We start from the raw sequence: 21299 nt of genomic DNA, 5'->3' as shown, positions 1-21299 counted from the left end.
AGACATTGGATGAATTTGAGGCCTTGACCTAGAAAGTGATGTTTTATAATATGTGCTAAGGTCTAAAGATGCACTCATAAGGTAAATGAAAAACTTCTATCAAATAGTGGCCAAATCAAGTGAATATGTGCCTTCAGTGGTGGAGGATAAAAGGTGCCATCTTTTTGTAAATGGCATATCCAGCCTTGAAGCAAAATGGTACAGGGCTTAAGAGAAATTTAAGCAGGTTAAAAAATGTTCTAGGTTTAAAAACTCCCACTCTCCTGCAACCTATTACATTCTACGTGGTTACTGTACCCAGCCTGGTAGAGAACTACTTTAAATGCTGATGTAAAAAAATTGCTTTTAGTAAATTTCTGCTTCAGGATGAACAGTCATTTCAACCATGTAACTCCAAAAAATGCTTTGCAGAGTAAGTTAAAAGCAATGGCTTCCAAAGGATCAGCAAGTGTAATCACAGAAGACATGATAAAAGGCCAAGACTCTTTGACATCAGACACAGGACAGCCCATTCAGCCTGAGGAAACACCCAGTGCTGCTGGAGCAGAGCAAGTGGAGAAGGAAGACGACCTCCTGCAACAAGCGGATGATCTCTCTTTCAGTCTGGATGAATTAAATGTCGCATCATCACCCGAGTCCTCCACTGTTTGTCCAAATCAAGACTATAACTTAGTGAATTCTCTGCTAAACCTCACTAAAAGTCCTGTGAGTTGGTTTTCTTGTTCTGTTTACTGTGATAAAATTACATAGTTTGGGTGCTGTGTGAAGTGGGCAGGGGGAGTGAATATACACATATGTACACACTATATTTTAGCTGTAAAAAGGAAAATGAGGTTTGTTTTGCAGGCAGTTTTTGTAAATTGGCAATTTTCTTTGCCAATTCAGTTTAAAGTAAAAATATTGTTTTTGAAAATTAATATTAAGTTTGTTGATGGTAATGTCAGTGTTTTTTGAGCAATTTGTATAGGATGCTGCACGTTTCACAGATAAGCTACATCATAGGATAATCATTAGGTTAAATATACCACTACAGAATATTTCCAAAACTACTTTCAATTGTACTGACTTAACCAAACTCACTGTTTTGTAAGGGCACTGGGCTGTCTCTAGAGGTTTGATTTATTTTAACAACAACTGCTGTATGTCTTACCCAGCTTCATCCTCAAATTCATACTCAAATTCTTTCAGAAAACTTAGGGGAGGCTTGAGTAAGCCTGTAATTGCTACAGCAGTGTTGAGAGCAGAGAACCAAATCTCTTGATGTACCTCGTTATTGTTAAGTGACAGTTTACATTGTCTGATATCTTGGTCTTAAGCTGACCTACAGCACTCGTTCTGTTGCATTTGCAAGGTTCCAGTTGCATTCTTGGTATTTGACGTGGATTCAGGTGAGATTCTTTATTTTGTACCATCCAAATTCACTAGAATTAAATTTTAATGACTGAAAAGGCAACAAAAATAAATGCATTCACTCACTGGGTGGGGAAATGAAGAGGTTTTGTATGGGAGATGTTTGCTTCTTGATTTCAAGTGAGCTTCATTCACCCTCTGATTAATTTTTCCATGCCCTTCTGCCAGGACGGCCGGATAGCAGTGAAGGCCTGTGAAGGCCTCATGCTTTTGGTGAGTTTGCCAGAACCAGCAGCTGCCAAGTGCCTGACTCAAAGCACTTGTTTATGTGAATTGTTGACAGACAGGCTGGCCACCCTCTACAAAGCCCTGCCTCAGTCACTGGATCCCTTAGACATTGAAACAGTGGAGGCAATTAACTGGGGGTAAGAATTTTATTTTTGTATTTAATAGCCAAGGTGACTTTACACCCCTCCCTGAAACTAATTTTCTATAGGTAGATAAGGTGTGTAAAATATTCACACCCCCATGCTAAAGTGTCAAGAGCAGAGCTGAGATACCAGCCACAGCATAGTGGTACGACTTTGGGTGTCCAGCGTACATGTGATTTCTGACACGGGGCCAGGTTTGGCTGCCAGTCCCTTGCAGAGATTCCTCAGGGGGCAAGTTTTCCCACTGAATTACATTAGCAGTTTGTGGTGCTGTAGCTGTAGTATCAGGTACAGATTATTTTCTTGTTCAGATGTCAAGGATTTAGGAAAAAAATTTTGCACTCTGCACAATGAGCACTGTAAGCTGCTGCAGAGGGTAGGAAGGGTGTATTTGATAACAGGCTGTTGTTGCAAAAGTTTTGCAGTAAAAAAGAAGAAGGAAAGAGTTACTGCATAACTCATCAGCATGAAGCAAAAGATACATGCCTGCTATCCTAACTACTTGCATGTTAGATTCTCAAATCATTTCTGTTCCCCGCTCTGCCTTCATTATTATGAATTGCTTGTGATCTGTTAGTGCTGAGACGAAAAGTAGGTATTTGCAAAATACCTACCAAAATTTCTGCTGGTTGGAGTTTGAAGTTAGAAGGGAAAAAACCAGAACTTTGCATAGTGGGATAAATAATTATTGGACTGTTTTACTGAAGAACATGGTGAATTTGTTATTCCATAGAGCCTTTAAATTGAGATACATGTTTTTTTTCTGAAAGATACAATCTAGTTCAGGTATACACTGTGTGGTTTTGGCAGACGTGATTGAGGTCACTTACAGAGTAGAGAAGAACAATTGGCTTCATTTTATGGTTCTCTGACTACAGGAGTTATTAATTCAGTTTCTGTGGTCTGTTTCCTGGGGAATAGACTAGGTGATCAGTTTTCCCTTCTGACTCTAGAAATACTTAACCAAACAGAGTTCTTCTGCTGCACATACTATGTATCCTTGAGCATGCCACTCAAAACCTGTGTAATTATAGCACTGCCAGATTACTAGTCTCTACCAGTAGAAAAACTATTTTAATGTTCACTTCATTGCAAGTAGATCATTATTCTGTTAAGTTCAATAAGAACGAAGTCCAAGATTCTTCAGTTACTTGTAGACTAAATAAGTATTTTTCCCTGTGTTCTCTAGTTTGGATTCCTATAGCCACAAAGAAGATGCATCTGCTTTTCCAGGGAAAAGAGCATTGATTTCGTTTCTTTCATGGTTTGACTACTGTGATCAACTCATCAAAGAAGCACAAAAGGTTCGAAATGTTTACAGATGAAGCAAATATATTCACCAAATAAGTAGTTCCAGTTGTTTCTTAGCTTTTGAGTTTGAGACATACCATTTTGTACTTTTGTTTCAGACTGCTGCTGTTGCTATGGCAAAAGCTGTGCGGGAACGATTTTTCATTGATGTTATGGAACCCCAGCTGATGCAAACGTGAGTAGCATCCTACAAGACACAACAGAACAGCACAGAATCTGAATGAAGCTGATTTTTATCAGCTGAAATACACTACATATCTGACATGAAGTTTTTTGTTCAGTTCAGAGATTGGAATCCTCACATCAACTGCACTATTGCATCGTATTGTTCGTCAAGTGACTTCAGATGTCCTGCTGCAGGAATTAGTTTATTTTATACTTGGAGAACACAGAGACCCAGAAACTTTGACAGACATCAACAGACATCCGTTGCGACACAGGTTAATCGAACACTGTGATCATATTTCTGATGAGGTGAGAAGTGATAATGATATAATAGTGTCTGCTGGTCAGTTTTGTCTTATGTAGAGTCTGTAAAAACACCGTTGTGAGGTCTTTTCATATTTGTGTTGGCTAACTTTTTCTCACTGCTAGCTCTACAAATTCCCTTTAGAAAATGAAAGCCATTTTCTCCAGCTAGCACATTGTTCCTATTAATGAAGATTCTTTGCTAAATTTGCTTGCCCTCTATCTATATCTAGTTAGGCTTGCTTATGTGTGAGATAGGGCAAAATCAGTTTCTGTAATTGCATCTTAATTTGTGCTTTGTTGTATGTTGCATCGCTGTTATTTTCCATGTTGTGTCAATTCTGTCATGTTATCACATAATGTACAGTTAAAAACTTAATTTTTATATAGAGTAGATGTGGTCAGAGAATATACACAATGCCAATTAAAAGATGATGTAATAACTTTAAGCACTTTACACACAGTAAACAAAATAATTTACTTCAGTAAAATCCTCCTAAGAGGCTGTTTGTTTCATTTTTTCCATGAAACAATTTCCACCATCTGGTTTTTCAACTAAAACCCAAGCTTGCCTGAAATACAGATCTGTGCCTTCACATATCCATTTATTTCAGTATCCTTACCTGCTCACCCTTTCAGAATTAGTTATCTGTGTAAATTAGTTGATCTTTGCAAAGCTAAGCACTCTAAAGCTGCCTTTAAAAACTCTCTGTGTTGCTTAAAGTCAATCTCCTTTTTAAAACCTACCTAATATCTCTGTGTTAAAATCTTAGCCTATAGTTCTAATCACAATATTTCAGTATTACTTTGTTTTATTTTGAGTATTTATTACTGGCTTTAAGTCCTGTTCTGTGTCTCACTTGCACAATGATCACCCTCTTCCAGCTTGGATCTGATTGTAATGCGGAAAGCTAAGTTGTAAGTTCTCTGGATGTTCTCTGTATTGTTATTTTAGCCGATTTTAGAACAGGTTTTGTTTTACAGCAAAACATATTGCTTTTCAAATGTTCATGAACTCTTCGTCCATGTTTATACCAGATTCAGCGTAACACTTTCCTGATTTTTCTTAGGATTTTTGCTTCCTTCCATAATGTAAATAAGTAATTGCAATGTTCTAGGATGTGCAAGCCAGTTAGAAAGCAAAAAGCATAAGGCAGCAGTATATCAGTTTATTGAGTTTTTACTTCTTATGTTGCAGATCAGCATAATGACTTTACGAATGTTTGAGCACCTTTTGCAAAAGCCCAATGAGCATATTCTTTATAATTTGGTTCTGAGAAATTTAGAAGAAAGAAACTACATGGAATACAAGCCTCTCTGTCAAGAAGATAAAGATGTAATAGAGAATGGACAGATTGCAGGAGCAGTGTAAGTTTCTTTTTTAATGGAAGTTTACACAACAGCTAACTTGGATCCTTATCTTTAGAACAAAATGGTTTTTTTCAGTAAGTGAAAGAAAAGTGAGTGTAGACAGCACTTTGAGTGCTCTATGTATTAATCCATAGCCATAAAGCAAGGCAGAAATTATTATATCAGCAACTTACAGAAATTTTTAGCACAGTAACAGAAAAGCTAAAATTAACAAAAGCCTCTTTCCAGAACAACAGGCACTCAAAGGTCTTCATATATCAATATACTTATGCATCTACCTAGCTTAAGTCTACGTATATTTGTATTGTTTCCAGTGAGATTATTCTTGAAGGCAGTCACTTAGGTGTCTTGCTTACATTTATGTTATTGAATCATTTTTTGATGCAAGAACTTTTCTGGGACACTTTGTGTAATATCCTTTTAAATACCCTATGTAACTCTTGTAACTTTTTTTTTGCTGATGGAGGGGTAAGGACTAGTCACACCAGCTATTTTAGGCATCTTAATTTAGATATTTCTGAGTCATCTAAAATAATCTAATCATCTTCTGGAATATAACTCTCATGTAAAAAATATGGCTAAAGAGTTTGTGTGATTAAATGCAGTGATTTTGTACGAGTCAAAAATATCAACTCTGTTGTTCAGATCAAGAGGTTATGATTTTTCTTCAAAACAAAGTTTGTTAGGTATTTGGAAAGGTTGGTATTTCTGCATATTAATTAGGTAAAAAGATGTGCATATGATAGTGTTCTGGAAATCATCCTTGTTGTTCAGAGAAGAAAAATAGAAAGCATACCTTTTGACCCAGAGATTTTCCTGCCTTCCATAACATCCTGTGAATGATTATGTTTTTGTCTCTCATAATCTCAGAGACCTAGAGGAAGATCCGTTATTTACTGATCTGTCTCCAGATAACACATTGTCAACTCAAGAGTGGCTCAGTGCTTCTCCACCTGTCAGTCCAGAACATCCGAAAAATGATGGAAAGACTGAAGTTCATAAAATTGTAAATAGGTGAGTTGAAACAAACACTTAAAGAAATCTCTGAATGTGTGGGTGTCTGCACACACCGTGCAAATTAAATGTACTCTGTAATGCATGTTATTCTGTACCAGCTGGTAAAATGACTCCGCAGAAGGAAATTATGTGGCATTTTATCAGAAAGCTACTCTTCAAAGATTAGAGCTTACAATAAGTAAAAATAATTCAGCATAAATGAGAAAAATAGAACTTTACAGCTAATAATCTAGTTGAGTACTAAGAATTCAGAATGAAAGCCTCATGGATTATAAAACTTTTTTTCCTCAAAAATATTTGCTATACTGTAACTGCTGTTACAGGACTTGACCTTCCTGGAGAAGTCTGGGGAGTGTTGCCATAAACATTTTAGGGGAAAAAAACCTTCAAACATCCTAAAGGTCCTTAAACACATGTATAAAAGTAAATAATTGCCATGCTAGAGATAACCTTCTGTTCCCTGAAAATTAAGGGGCACCTCTGTCACCTGTAAAATACCTTTGTGCCTGTTAGACATACTGCAAATTGGATATCACAAAGAGGTCAGGCTCTGCTCTAAGCAACTTAGTGATGGTAATTCTCTTAGCAACTAATATTAGGACAAATGCTGTTTGCTCTGTTAATACGTGGTAGCAAAGCAGCACTGGTATTCCAGTGCTGACCTACCTACTTACACAGAAATAATCAAAGGTGCTAGCCAAAGGAAGCAAACAGCCTGAGGACAGTCAGCATAGAATGGCATAGTCGCTTCTTGCCCTCTTTCCCCCAGTACTGCTATATATAATTTATGGTGGACATGGTTTGGAGGAAAGACGCAAAGAACACTCTGCTAAATTCACCTCGTGTAATCTCCATCAGTGAACAGAAATGTTTTCAGGATTTGCAGTGTTTTGCAAATTTGTATTTTTTTCAGATAAGATGAACTCCATATGAAAAGTCAGCTACTACGTATTTTTGCATACAAATCTTACAGGAGCCTCCAGTAGTTTTTGGAGTGTGGAGAAAGCTGAAATTTGGAAACAGGGTCCAAAGACTGAGTTTTATTTTGCTGTCCAGAAATTCTAGGGATTTTCTTTATTTTTTAAAGACAGTTCCTATCTAATAAGATTCAGAATTTCCTGATGCTTTTTAGGTCAGGTGTTGATGAGATAATAAGGACATATGCTATTTGCACTACATACCTGGCAAAGGCAATGATGTTTGTAACTGGGACATTTATACACAAATATTCCTATATGTTTTTAGATGTTCAATTTTCACCACAACAAACTATGGTAAATAAAACTGCCTATACAGTTTTAACTGGAATTCTCCTTCTCTTTTGGCTCATTTATTCCCCAGTAAATTTTCCATATGCTCTAGTAAGATGGAGTCTGACCTTTAGCAAATACTTGACCTGGTTATGAATATTGCTTTTCATCTCCATTCTGTCTGGTAATTCTCAGAAAATGCTTCTGCTCAGGTTTTTACCTGAGTGCTAGATACAAAAGTTCTGAAGTATGTATCTTGTTATTACTAACAGTAGTTAGAATAGACATGCTTAAATAGATTTTGTATTCTCTGTTCCTCACATAAAGTTATGGTAGAATCTATGGATTAATTGGCCAGACAATTCAGTATTGTGTACGCTGTTACAGATGATTAGAAAGTATTGATCTGGTGCTCTGTGGATTATAGATATTCATTAATGTACTTTTTTTCTCTTCAGTTTTCTCTGTCTTGTACCTGATGAAGCTAAGTCGTCGTACCATGTGGAGGGTACAGGTTATGACACTTACCTCAGAGATGCCCACAGACAAGTAAGTCAGTGAAGTCTTTCTTGGTCCTTGAGAATTTGAATTGCTTCTGAGAATATATGAATGGTTCTATAAATAGTCCTACTAAATGCATCATTTGGTAATGGAAGATGGGAAAATTCAATTTTTATTTTCTAATGAGAACTTACCTTTGGAGATCTTTTGACGGTGAATCCACCTTGTATTACTCTAGTGGCAATAATGGATGACATTAAATGCATTAATATTCATATAACAAATACACGGAGAGAAAATCTGAACTGCAGATAGATTCTTAATTTGCTTTTGCATTTATCTGCATTCTCTTGGAGAATTGCCTGCCAAGCTGTTTGGAAGGACTAAAGGGAAATTAAAATGCTGCATAGGAGTTATGCAATCTGGGACTTTAAAAATAAAGGCTCATCACAGGGAATGCGCAGCCTAAGGCGTTCAGGTTTGAAGTTGGGAGTTTTAGTAAGTAGAGAAAGCTTTATGATTTACTGTTTTGAAATAAATGTGGGTTTTGTTTTTACAAACGTAATGTAAAGTTTCCTTGGTCAGAGGACAGTCACTGTCTATTTGCAGTTTTCTTATTGAAGCCCTGTGAATCTTCTAGAATAGAAAAAATTATGCAAAGGAGTAGAGTAACTGAGAGCGCTATATTTAGTAGGTATTTCAAAAGTTCCATAACCTCTGAATGACAATATCAGCAGTTTAAGATGGGAAGCTTGGATTTCTGTATTTAATACATTGTTTTATCTGTAGTCTCTCCTGAAAAGTCAGAGAATAGAAAATAGAGAATAAGGGAACAAAGGTTGATGTAAAATTCCCCTATGTTCTATTCTTGGATGCCAGAAAACACATATCATCTTTGTATTTCTTTCATGCCATGGAAAAAAGAGTATTCTGGGAGTTATTAGAGAACAGAATTGGTTTCTGTCACTTCGTGACAATGATATGACTGCTCTTAAAATATTTCCCCCCTAAGAATAGCCCTGCCTATTGCTGTTATTACATCCAAATAGCTGTTCTGCTTCCATATTTCTGTTCTGGAAGCCTGTACAAGTAGGTGAGCTACATGCAGTGAAGAATTCCTGAGTTTGTTTTGTCTCTCTTTTGCTTCTGTTTATTCCTGTGATCCTTATTTTCACTGCTGTAACCTGTACTCCTTTCAAGGTATAATTCCTTGAAAGTGAGACATCAGGCAGTCCACAGCAAATCAGAGGCAGAGGTTGAGAAAGACTGTTACGTGTGATAGGAAACAGAGAGGGAGGAGGAAGCCCTGAAGTACTTTTCATTTGTATAATCCTCTGCGTATACATGTGCCTTTCCTGTCCTGGGAATTAAGGAGCAATATAAATTGAATACCAGGATAAGCTACACATAATACAGTGAAAGTGTGGTAAAGTACTGACAACAAGAATGTATACAAATGCAATTCCTGCTTTAGAAGAGCCCTGATCAGGATGTGTATTGTTGGCTTAGCTTTGTGTTTTTGCCCCAGCTGCTTTTTGGGAGCTCTATTCTCCACTCATTGTTTCTGAAACTACCCTAATAGCATGAATGTCAAGAAGAGAATGAGGTGCCTGCATAGAAACTGATAGTGTTCACTTTAGAATGACTGTTCTTTTTGATCTTAGATTTATCATTTAGCTACAGATTATGATTTCAGATGTATGGAGTATTAAAAGGAAATTAAATGGTTTCCATGGAGGTTTAAGTCTCTTTTCTTTTTTCTTTTTTTCTAGTTCCGGGATTATTGTGTCATCTGTTTACGGTGGGAGTGGCCTGGATCTCCCAGATCTTTGGAAAAGTGCAATTTAGAAGCATCGTTTTTTGAAGGACACTTCTTGAAAGTCCTGTTTGAAAGAATGGGCAGGATTCTTGATCAGGTAAGAAAAAGCAGGTTATGAACTCCATTTCTGATACTTTCATCACTACTAAAGGGCTAATCTCCATAAGGTCCTGTGGCTTCCCATCACTCTGATGTCTATTATAGCATCCTATTATTGTGTAATGTCCCATGTCCTTGGTGCAGGTCTCTCTAGATTGCATGATGTTACAGTGATCAGTCGTATCAATTTAACAAAAGTAGAGAACAAAAACTCTCTTATCTTTATTAGCCACCTTTTTGTGTACCAAATGTTTTCTTTACCAGAAATATCATTTAAATTGATAAGTAAGAAAAGAATATCCTTAAGATAAAAGGTGAGGGTAAGATAGTATCTTAGTATTCCTTCAGTACTAGCATTACTGGTTCTGTTTTCGTTTTCCAGCATTTACACTTGGAAAGCATGTACATTTTTCAGTAAACAAAATACTGTACAGGTCCTTTCTGGCACATTTCAGTGAACTTCAATCTGAAGTCTTGTCCAGGAAGCAGTTTACATCAGTGTGTAAGATGAGAAGAACTTACTGTGTCACTGCTAACATTTTCCCCATTTTTTCATAGAAAAAAACTGTTATTTACCAGTGCGTGGAAAGTTTCTCGAAGGTATCCTTTTCCATCTGCAGTGTAAAGTAGGTTTTTTTCCAGTTTGATTACCTTCAAATAATAAAAATATAGCTGCCAAGGGCAAACCAATGAGATATAATCTGGATCCTTGCTCTGAAAAAGAGGTATGACATATAAGACCCAGATTAGTATAAAGGAATTTAAAGAAAGTGAATTTTCCTCATGTCTGTGTGTTTCTGTATGGCTGCATGACCTAGTCTTCCTGGGGAGAAGCAAAGTGAAGGCTCAGGGAGGTGAAAAGGAGATTGCCCTATACGAAAACTGAACGTTTCTTTGCCTTCTCTAAAGTCTGGACATGTTAGTCAAGTTGACGTTGCTGCTTCAGATCAAGAAGAGAATTTTTCTTACCAGTGAAAATGAGGCCTGAAAGTCTAGATTACCCTCCCTATAATACCAGCTGGAGTTTCTACAAATGCAGTAGTACCAATTTCAGAAGTTTGTACAATTCTGTTTTGCATGTGGAGCTATCTACAGAATAAACAATTAGCTTTGGTAGTGCCAGGTTTCCTGGTCATAAGCAGGACAAGAGCCATTTGAACATACAAATGCAAAGGAAACATGTCAGGAAGGCAGTAGGAGCCTCCAGGTCAGCTCTGTGAGTGTTCAGGGGAGAAGGAGATGTTTGAGAGTACCAACTTTCATAATTTAGAAGTCAGAAAAGAAAGACAAATACTTCCATTGCTATATTGTCTGTTCTCAGGGGTTTGCTTCCAGTAAACGTGTTCTGCACACTTCACTAGCTGAAATGGTTGTAGATTGAAATAATGAAGAAAACTGGGCATCATCAACTCTTAGGAAAAACAATCCTTATGGATATGAAAACCTTGTCTGAGCAATGTCACATAAATCATAAAAAGTAAACAATACAAGTTACATCCCCCACGAAACACCTGAGTGTCAGATAGACATGATTACAACAAAAGTGGCATCTGGCATGGAAGCACAGTGCCCAATTTGATACACTGCTTGTTAGCATGACACACATTTGGGTTGGTCAAGCAAAATGTTATAATCTGTGGTGTCAAAAATGGTTCTTGATTCCAGAAGAATTAAAATGAACTGCCTGAATCAGACAGAAGGGGTGAATTCTTATTACATCATACCAAAACCCTATCTGAAAAAACAAACTGAAATTCCTAGGGGTTATTTACAGTGAAACACATAAATCACATAGAGGGGGGAAAAAAAAAAAAACAAACCAAAAAAAAAACCCAAGAAAACCTGGGTCCTGTCAATGACAAATTTGACATAAAGGGTCCTAATGGCCAGACAAAGTGAAAAATGTTGAAAAGCCTTTAGTGGGGACACAGTACTACTTACAGATTGTATTCAGTGTCTTTTTTGCTTTGTCACAATACTGTGGGTAGCTCCTGTGTTTTTATCAGTAGATATCAGAAAATTTTGCAGAGGTGTAAGTATCATTAACCTAGTTTCTGACAGAAGATAGCTGAGGCACACAAGTGAAGTAACTTCTGTCAAGGTTGTTCAAATCCAGTACCTCATCTGCTAGACAGTATCTTCTTCCTCCTGTTATTGTTACACATTTATATGGAACTGATTATTTACTAAGAATTTAGTAAGAATTTTCTGAACTGCAAATTTAGCTGGTTGTAACCTTTTTAGTTATAGAGAAATTTTTTAGGATATTATCTGATATAAGGCTGTCTTACTGAGTCTACTGACATATGGACAGAAATAAAAGCTTTGTGTGAAGAAGCAGATTTCCTTAATGCTCTCAATTAGTTCAAATCGCAACAGCAATCTCTCTGAACAATGCAGCACGTGTTACTACTTTGTTTCCTTCTCTTCTTGTGATTACCAGATAATGTTTATGGCTTCAAAGCTTCCTAATGAATTGACTGACTCAGGCAGCTCTAAATACCTTTTCCTACAGTTCAGCTAGGTAGGCAGTGGAATGGGATTTATGGAAGGAATTTGTGTCTCTGTCTGCAGAGTAACTTTTCCACAATAACTTAAAATGTAACGATCTCTTTTACCTATAACATCTCTGGTCCAGGGTCTGAAAGCTTCATTTGTTAGAAGATTGGGATGAATCTATTGCTGGAATAGCAAGTACAGAAATTACTGCCACTGACTGGGAGAAATATGTCCTTTCACTTCAAAAGATCTATAAGACAACTCCCTTTGCAGTGCAATAGTATGTGGTAATCAATTCAGGAATAAGGTACCTAAATATTAGTTAGGCATCCACATCTAGTCAGGGGAAATTTTGTCAGAACAGCGCCGGTAGTCTCTGGAGCTGTTAGACTGAAAAGCAAGTAGGTGTCTCTTTTAGTGTGAGGTGAATCACCATCTCAGCTTCCTTGACTGTATTGACTGAAAGCTTGACTCAGTTGCCTGAACTGAGGTATCTGTTGCCATTTTTTTGATGCCCAAGATATTCCCACATTCTTGTGGTTACAACACATACCTTGCAGGATCCACCCTCTGTGGAACTGTCAAGAGACCAGCGGATACTTGAGCATCTGAGATGGCATGAGATGTTTGTGTGTAGGCAAGTGTATCAGATGTCAGATCTCTGTTGAGTAGGCTAATGCGAGCTTAGACGTGTAGACATATCTAAATATATCTGTCTTAATCTGAAGCTGAATTCTTCCAAATCTTACAGTCTGGAAAAGGGAAGAATCTGTTCTCTGATTCTTCAGTGGAATGCTAACTTGAGAGCATAAAGATGATATTTTGAGGCCATGAAATCATCCTATTGTAGATGTGATTATGCCAGTGAGGATGTTACTGCCAATATGCAGTCAAAGAGATTGAGTGAGGGACCAGTAGTCCACTTCAGGTAAAATCAACAAGGTTAAGTTAAACCATCTGGGTGTTGGTGACATCTTCAGACTGGCATAGGGGTATGCAAAGGGAATGTCCGTCCATCTCTTGTCAACGTAGTCTATTCCACCACTGAATAGATGGAAGAAAATTCCACTAGTTTGCAAATTTGGAGCTGAAATAAAATGTTAGCTTGTTTTCACTGTGATGAGAAAATCAAAGATGAAAAAAGAAGTGCTTGGAACATAAAGAAACTATGGTCAAAATACTTGCTTTTATGGAAATGAGTTTATCACTGGAATAGTAAAATCCTTTAAGCTAGGCACTATTTTTTTCTTAGAAAGTTAGGTACTACTTTTTGTCGTTATGACTGATTAACGTCTTCCAGCATCTGACAGTGTTGCCCCTCCCATTTGGTTGATTTGGGGAAAGGAGGTAGAGAAGCAGCTCAGAATTTCAAGCTGCTTTTCCAGCCTAGGACTGTCTCATCTCCTGTAGCATGCTGCCACAAGATGACCAGGCCTTCTGCAATGGTTCTTTCCAAGAAAAAAGAAAGTAGAAGAAGAGCGATACCATATTAGCTGTAAACACAGATTTGTCTCTCAATTACCTGAGCTCATACATTTTACAGTTTTCCACGAGAAGCAAGAACTTGTTTAGGCTGATTCTGTGCTATTTTTTTTTAGCTACTGAGCTGAAGAAATGTTTTACAGGGAGAGGACATATCCTACAGTAAACAAATGTGCAAAACCTTCAAGTGGTTGTAGCGGTTATACAGATAATAACATCTAATACCTAACTGTCATATTCACATCACTTCTGTTGTGGAAAGCAGAGGTTTTGAGCCTGTCTTCTAATCTAACTTTTTCTCTTTGTTTATTCATAACCCTGTATATAAGGTTCTAGTAGTTAAATAAACACTGGCTGGATGAAAAAAAAACAGCATGAAAATAATGAAGCACTGTGTTTTCCTTTTTTTGCAGCCCTATGATGTAAATTTGCAAGTTACGTCAGTGTTGTCCAAACTGTCCTTGTTTCCCCATCCTCATATACATGAATACCTTTTGGATCCTTATGTAAACCTAGCTTCTGGCTGCAGGTCTCTCTTCTCTGTTATTGTCAGGGTGAGTAAACACACAATGTTTACATATGGCTATACAGGAGCGATATATCTAGTAACTTTGTAGTTAGTGGTAGTAGTTGCTGGGTAGTTTAAGTTGACAAATGACTTCTCACTGAAAGTAGATACTTATGCCCTTGATTTGAGTCAAGATTTTGGATTTTCTACCAAAACCATTGGAAAATTTATTTCTGTGTCCTCATGTCTTCAGAATTGTTTGTTTGCTTAGTTTCATTGTGTAGATGCAAAATATCCTATCTGGCAATGATGTTGCTTTAATTTGGACTAGGTCACATTGTTGTCACTTGCAGGCAACATCAGGTAGTGCTGTAAGAACAGGCCCAGTACAGGTTTGCACCTGGATGGGAGAGAGATGGCTTTGATACACACACAAGCAAAGGACACTTCTGAATACCCTGTGCCTGCATGAATATCTCTGCTCGTCCTCTTTTTTGTCTGGTGAAGGCCATTCTTGACAATGAAGTCCTGGATTTATCAAAAGTCGCCTTCCTTTCTCTCTCTGATTCCATCTCTTCCTGCCAGACCTGCATCCTAGAAGTGCTGGCTGGGTGCCTGTCACACTGCAGTCTTCTCAGTCAGAGATCCCTCGCCTGCCCCACGCACCAGCTGTTATTAAGCTGGTCAGGAGCCTATTAATGATGCTTGCCCAATGCTAACGGAGGGCTTAGCTCACTTTTTCCCAGCAGCCCTCCCAATTTCAAAATATAATCTTCACTCTCTTCCCTTGTGCTTTCCCTAAACCCAGGAATTTACTGGTCAGATGCCTGCGTCAACATTTACTGAGACAAATTAATCATTGACATAATTAAAATAAGTAATGCCATTTGTGGCGACAGCAAGTAAGGCTTCAGAGTTCCTGTCCTTTCGTATCTCTTTACTTTCTGCACCCACTCACCCTTTTTGGGGCAGAGCAGCTACTCTGCATGTTGTTTGGTGAGCCTGTGAGGATGCTGAAGTGGGTCTGCACTCTGGGCTCTGAAGGCTGTCACTTAACCTTGCTGCCAGGCACTCTGCAAAGGTGTTAACTTTGTGTGTTGATGGCATTGTGCTTTACAGGTCGTCGGGGACCTCATGGTTAGAATCCAGCGCATCCCAGATTTCACTCCCAAACTTCTGCTGGTCAGAAAACGCCTGCTGGGCTTGGAGCCAGAAGGGCCCATGTGAGTAAATACATTGCATATTCTCCAAGCCCCATGGCTGGTTTTTGTGTGTGCCAGTCTTGATTCTCTGCTGATTTTTTTTTTTTCTTCTCAGCATTGACCACATGACGTTACTAGAGGGCGTGATTGTGCTGGAAGAATTCTGCAAAGAACTGGCAGCAATTGCATTTGTGAAGTATCATGCCTCATCTACACCGTGAGCAGCCTTGATGAGCAGCCAGGCTGTAAAACCACCCAACTTGTTTCAGTCGAAAAGGCTATTGACAACACCCAGCTAAGAAGAGGTGGTGCCTCCTGGCAAAGTGTCAGTTGACATTTGGCAGAATTGGAAGACAAATTATTTTCACCAGATGTTGACATTGCAAGAGAGAGGGATTCAAACGGACCTAGAATAGAATTGAAGGCGTTTGGGGAGAAATCAATACATAGCATTTCTAGCCACTGTGTTGAAGAGCTGCAAAAGCTGCATGAAGAACCACAGACATCAGACCTTGGTTATTCTGTTGTAATGACTGTGTTTAGAGAGTTGGATCTTTTGTATGTTCTGGGGCTCACATCCGCCAATTCACTTTTTGTCACTATATTACTTTTAAAAAGCAAATTAATTTTGTAACATTTTTATGTCTTAATTCTTTTTCTTTTCAGTTGGATATGTGAAAGGAAATCACAACTATAGTTGCAATGTATATTATTAAAAATGAGGAGAGATTCAAAAAAATTCACCAGTCCATATACGGTAGGATATATTAATGAGGGATCATTTTTGTTTTGGTGAACCTTATAGACAACTCTGAGCTTGATTCCCTGATGGATTACTCCAACAGATATATCAGTATAAAATGAATCCTAACGGAATTAATCCTGATTCAGCTTCACATCCATAACAAATATATCTGAAGTGTACATGTTTCTAGCATGTTTGTCTCTGTCATTCCAAGTGATGGCTCTTCAGGTTATCTGTGTAACTAGATTTGCTTTACGTTTTTGCTTGTGAACTCTAGTTGCTTGACTCATGTCACCTTTACAGGGAAGTTAATTATAGGTCATTAGTAGTTGTTGCTGAAGCAGTATTTTTAATTTCTTTTAAATTGGTGTTTAGCCTGAATTGGTTTAAGAATCTTTTGTGCCTTGAAAATTGACAGCATAAACATTCTGTCATTTTTGGAAATGTTTTTATTGCTTATCTAACCATGGCAGTAGTGCCCAGCAAAAGATTGATTGATGCCAATTCAGTTAAAGCGTTAATACCATATATAGGACCAAAATTTGTACCTGCTTTTCATAGTGCTGGGATGCAGAAATGTCTCTCAGTGAATCTTTTTTGATATGAATACTGTCAGCCAGGGCAGGCATTTGCATTGCAAGCGGAAGGCCATTCAGACTTCAGCATGCTTTGCTTCTCTTTCTGTAGCGTGATGGCAGCCTGCGCTGCAGACAGCTCTTGCTGCTCACTGCAGCCTATGCACTGGCAGGTGGGATGGCTGTGCTTTAACCTCCAAGACACACGGAGTGACTCGGATGAGACCTGTCCTGCTCTCCGCACAGGTGTGTGGTACCTCTTTCCCCTCCTATGAACGTAAGAGCATAGGCAGGCAAGATAGAGTTTAGCTCCTTGTGTTTACATTGCATTTCTTCGTTTGTCTTTCCTGCTATTCTGTTTGCACAGCTAATGCCCATTTCAGATGTGATTGCTCATATGCAAATATAGACTAATTTACTCAGTCACTGGAATTTTTCTGGATTTACATGACTCTACCTGGAATGAGATTCTACTCTGAATCCATGCCTTTGAGGTCTTGGTTTTTAATATTTATGGAACCTGGATGTTGAGAGGCCTTTTAAGTTAGCAGGTTAATTAGAACAGTGTCACAGTTAATGGGCTAAATTTATTCTTGTCACAACAGTGAAGAGGGTCCTGCTGTAAAAGCCACCAGTACAGGTTCAGCTGGAGAGATCTGGGGAAACATTTTGACAGGTAAAACCTGTGTTCAGTGGCTCCCTATACTGGGAGGCTTTTATACAAAGCGTTGCCTTTATCTGGCAAACAAAAGCATGTTTTACTTCCTTACCTTTTATTTTCCTGAATTTAGCCCCAAAGTGTTTTCACGTCAAAGTAGCATAGTAGGATAAAGTTTAAAAAAATGACATTCATTTTTGTTCTTTAGAGACATACCTTGAAAGTAGCAAATAATTTTTAGTGATATGTAATGCAGTCAGTCCATATTAGAAGCTTTGTTAGTGTAACATACCTGACACATAGTTTAGAACATGTAAATGTTTATGCAGAGTGGTTTAATACATACATTTGTTATAAATAAGGTCCCAATTCAGCAAAGCAGCTAAACATCAGCTTAATTTCAAGAATTTTATTCCTAAATCATAGTCTTTTACATGAACAGAGTTAAGCTGTTGAGCAGAAATGCTGATGCTTTACTGAATTTGGGTCTTTGTTCATTTTGCTTGAGCGTAATTACTTTTTCCTGAAATTTTCTATTTTCATTATTTATTTTTTTAAAAGCATGTGTTCCAGAATATTTCTAATGTCCCAATTTCAGTGGAAACTGGAAGTGATACTACTACTATAAATGGAAGAGAGAAATGTTAAACAAAATGTGCAAGAGCATTCCAAGTGATATAACAATTTATAAAGCCATTCAAGAGATGCCTGATCTCGAATGAAAGCATTAATGTCACCTCTTTTGTTGTAGTTGTTGTCATTGATTTTAGTGATACCTGAGCTCATTACACTCTAAGGAATTGTATCAGTCAGCTTCTGGAAGGACTGCTGCAACCTCCGTGGCATTTTAATGCAAAACAGTCTACTGAGCTGCAAACACAATTCCTTCAAGCTTGTCCATGAGAAAAATAAGTAGATATAACTATAAGCACTCTTAAATTCAGGATATAATTGTTCGGTCTCCAGCAACATTGGTGATGTTCTTGCAAACCAAATGTTATTTAATTGATAAATTTTTAGTACATGGATCCATCCTGATAGAAGTGAAGCAATGCTTAAAGTTGCTTTAAACTAAATTGCTTTTGAGAGTGCTGCCTACAAACCCTTAATTACCATACATGATGACAATGACACTTATTTTTGTAAAAGTGATTTAATCCTCCTTAAGAAATGGAACTCGTTTATTTTTTGTGGTGATATTTTTCATGCACTTTTTTTTTTAAAAAGAAAAAGGTTAGAAGTTATTTCAGGTCCATGTTTTCACCTTTCTGATCTATGCATGTCATTGAGCTGCCCATATGTTTCTGTGTGTGTGTGTTTGTATGTGGTTATTTATTACCCAGAGATGGACACCTGAGAAAATATGTGACCTGAAGTTCACAGCATATGCAGATCCTCCAGATGTCAGTGGGAAATGCAATCACCTTAGAAAATACGACCACTAGTATTAGATTGAAATTCTTGAGAGGTAATACTAGAATAATTTTTTTTTTTTCAAAAAGCAGATCCAAACCACATCTTAATCCTGATGCCTATGTGTGTAAATAGACACGTTTTTTACTTTTTTTTCCATTTGTAGTATATATATGATTTAGACTCTGATATAGAAAATTTTGTAATAAGCCATGTGCTAGCTCTGGTAGAGCAAGTTTGTCCTTAGTTTCTCATATGACTGTAGTGTTCCTGGTATTCAGATCCTGTCTGTGTAATGTTCTTACAATGTATTTGTCTGTGCAATATAAAAGCTGTGACTTGATACACAGCTTGAGTCTGGTTGTACATCACCTATGTATATGTATATATATACATATATATATATATATATAAGGACCAGAATCCCGAGCTTGCTTACACTACGATTAGTGTAAAGATTGTCACACTTGATTTTACAGGGCACAAGTAATGGAATGGCTTTGTAAATGCATGGTAATTCCTACCATAACCTGCTGTGTAGTTTCACCAATGACATTTTATTAGTGCTGTTTGTCTTGCTAAAAGAAATACTAAACCGAAGTGCTAGGTAAAATGGAAGGATTATGTAGTAGACTTGGGGCTACATGGAAAATCCATATCTGATATTGCATATCCTACAGGGTTTTCAAACCATGATCCTCAGTGCTTTCTGTGCCCTGTAAAATAGTGTAGCTATATAAAATATATACTCCTTGTTTTGCCTCCTGCCTTGTTTACATTAAACAGAGGATATTCAGTAAAATTTTTCTATTAAACTTTGTGTAGGTCACTTACTGACAGTGTTGCCAAGGTTTCACAGGTGTGGGATTTCCAATGAGGAACTGTTGAAACAGCCACATTACCAAACATACGATATTAAGTTTTATGAAGGAGGCTGTGATAAAATCCAACTTTTTGTGCTAAAAAATGCATGGAGGATTAAAAGGGATATTCTCAAAATAAATTAATTTCAACGAAGCGACTGCTTCTGTTATTATAGAATCCAGAATAGATTTTGTATGTATGACCTTGAGACAGAAAATGTTTTAACATTTTACATCATGCCTTTGATCCTGAGTCCTTTCATTTATTTTTATTACATCCTGAAGCTCTTTCATTTATTTTGAATCTATCACTGCAGCATCTTCAGGGATAAACCTGTTTCCTGTACTGTACTCTAATAGACTGTGCAGGGCTCGGAGTGAATCCGCATAATTTTGCCCATGAAAATTGGAAGCTAAGGGACATGGCCAGGATGGAGTCATCCTGAACACAGATTAACGTCTGCTCTTCCTGAGAGCTCTGATATCTGTCCAGACTGCAGCTGGTCAAGACCTTGGTTTTCTGTTGCATTTGAGTGCAGAGTGCGTCAGTCAAAACATTAGTTTATTGAATTAGGTAAAAATGTCATGTATGTGAGTAAGCATCATTTCTTTCTTCAGGGCTTTTGAGAAAGGCTTTTATACATAGGTTTTTATATATTTTAGAATTCTATTTGTTGGGAATTTTTTCTTAGTATCTTATCTAGTTTTGGTGTCCTTCGAGTTTTCATCAGCTTTTTAAAAATCTCATTGCTCGGTAAGATCCTCTCTGAGGGCTACACTTGGATGTTAAGCTGTTTCTCCTTCTCAGTATTTAACAGGTGCAAGTGCTCTTGCATCTTTAACAGGAAGAGAGCTACAGCAGGATGATACACTTGACAGCTTTTTTTATAGCTCTCAGCACCTTTCCCCCATCCTCTTTGGTCTCAGAGATTGTCACCCTCCCACTCCAGATCATTTATTTGCTGTGCCTGCATGAGGCATTTAGAGATTTAGGGACACTTTGCTTCCTCAAGCAGTGAGGAAGTTGTATCAAAATTGCACATTTTATATTTTCTTGTATTTTTCTCTTACTTTGATATCCTTGAAATGACTGGATTATTGAAGCATGATAATCTTATGGCACTTGCATTCTGATGCAAGATTTTGGGGCTCTACATCCTATTGGAAAAAACCCAGGGTATTACCAGTGTGTGGTCTCTACTTCATATTCATTAACTCATTTTACAGATTCTCAGTCGAAGCTCTCAATGTAGATACAGGTAGTGCAGGATCTATTGAATTTGTTAACCTTTAGATATTAACAGGACCGGTGCTGTCAAAGCCTGAAGGATTTTTGCTAGTTTGGTGTGTGATCCAATTGGATTAAAGTGGATTAATGCTCAGAGAAGTGAATCTGTCACAACTGGTATGAGCCCTTTCAGCCTAAACCCATATGTTTCTGGCACAGCCTTTATCAGCCGAGGTTCCCTTTGAAGGATGAGAAAGAGAACTGAAGAGCAATTCAGGAATCAAGTGAAGCATATGGTGAATTAAAGTTTTCAGGTGTCATAAGCTTCTTGGGAATGCCAAAAAAGAAAGAAAGTGTGAAAAGTTAAATTTTACACGTTTGGACCGGTTGCTGTCATTGCCTTTGGAGTCAGATCTGTGAGGATAAAAAGCATCTTGGAACACGGTATCTCACTAGGCTATTTAAACTGCCCTTGCTATAGGACAGTATATATATTCTGAACTATGTTT

At 37.6% G+C, this 21299-nt stretch overlaps 1 protein-coding gene across 1 annotated transcript in view; it reads left to right on the top strand.

Annotated features, from left to right (window-relative positions):
* FAM160B1 (family with sequence similarity 160, member B1) overlaps nucleotides 1-15529 on the top strand; it is a gene marked incomplete at its 5' end in the record, with an annotated part of 23934 nt that extends 8405 nt beyond the window's left edge. The window contains 12 exons of the mRNA XM_009707911.1: nucleotides 412-705; nucleotides 1579-1775; nucleotides 2971-3085; nucleotides 3191-3267; nucleotides 3374-3566; nucleotides 4759-4928; nucleotides 5802-5945; nucleotides 7657-7747; nucleotides 9472-9615; nucleotides 14012-14152; nucleotides 15226-15329; nucleotides 15424-15529. Of these exons, the coding sequence (XP_009706213.1) occupies nucleotides 412-705; nucleotides 1579-1775; nucleotides 2971-3085; nucleotides 3191-3267; nucleotides 3374-3566; nucleotides 4759-4928; nucleotides 5802-5945; nucleotides 7657-7747; nucleotides 9472-9615; nucleotides 14012-14152; nucleotides 15226-15329; nucleotides 15424-15529 (1776 nt within the window). The remainder of the gene's footprint in view (nucleotides 1-411; nucleotides 706-1578; nucleotides 1776-2970; nucleotides 3086-3190; nucleotides 3268-3373; nucleotides 3567-4758; nucleotides 4929-5801; nucleotides 5946-7656; nucleotides 7748-9471; nucleotides 9616-14011; nucleotides 14153-15225; nucleotides 15330-15423) is intronic.
* Nucleotides 15530-21299: the final 5770 nt, after the last annotated feature.

Source organism: Cariama cristata, unplaced genomic scaffold (genome assembly GCF_000690535.1).
Source record: "Cariama cristata isolate BGI_N322 unplaced genomic scaffold, ASM69053v1 scaffold13249, whole genome shotgun sequence".
Lineage (NCBI taxonomy): Eukaryota > Metazoa > Chordata > Aves > Cariamiformes > Cariamidae > Cariama > Cariama cristata.
This window is presented reverse-complemented; position numbering and strand designations above follow the sequence as displayed.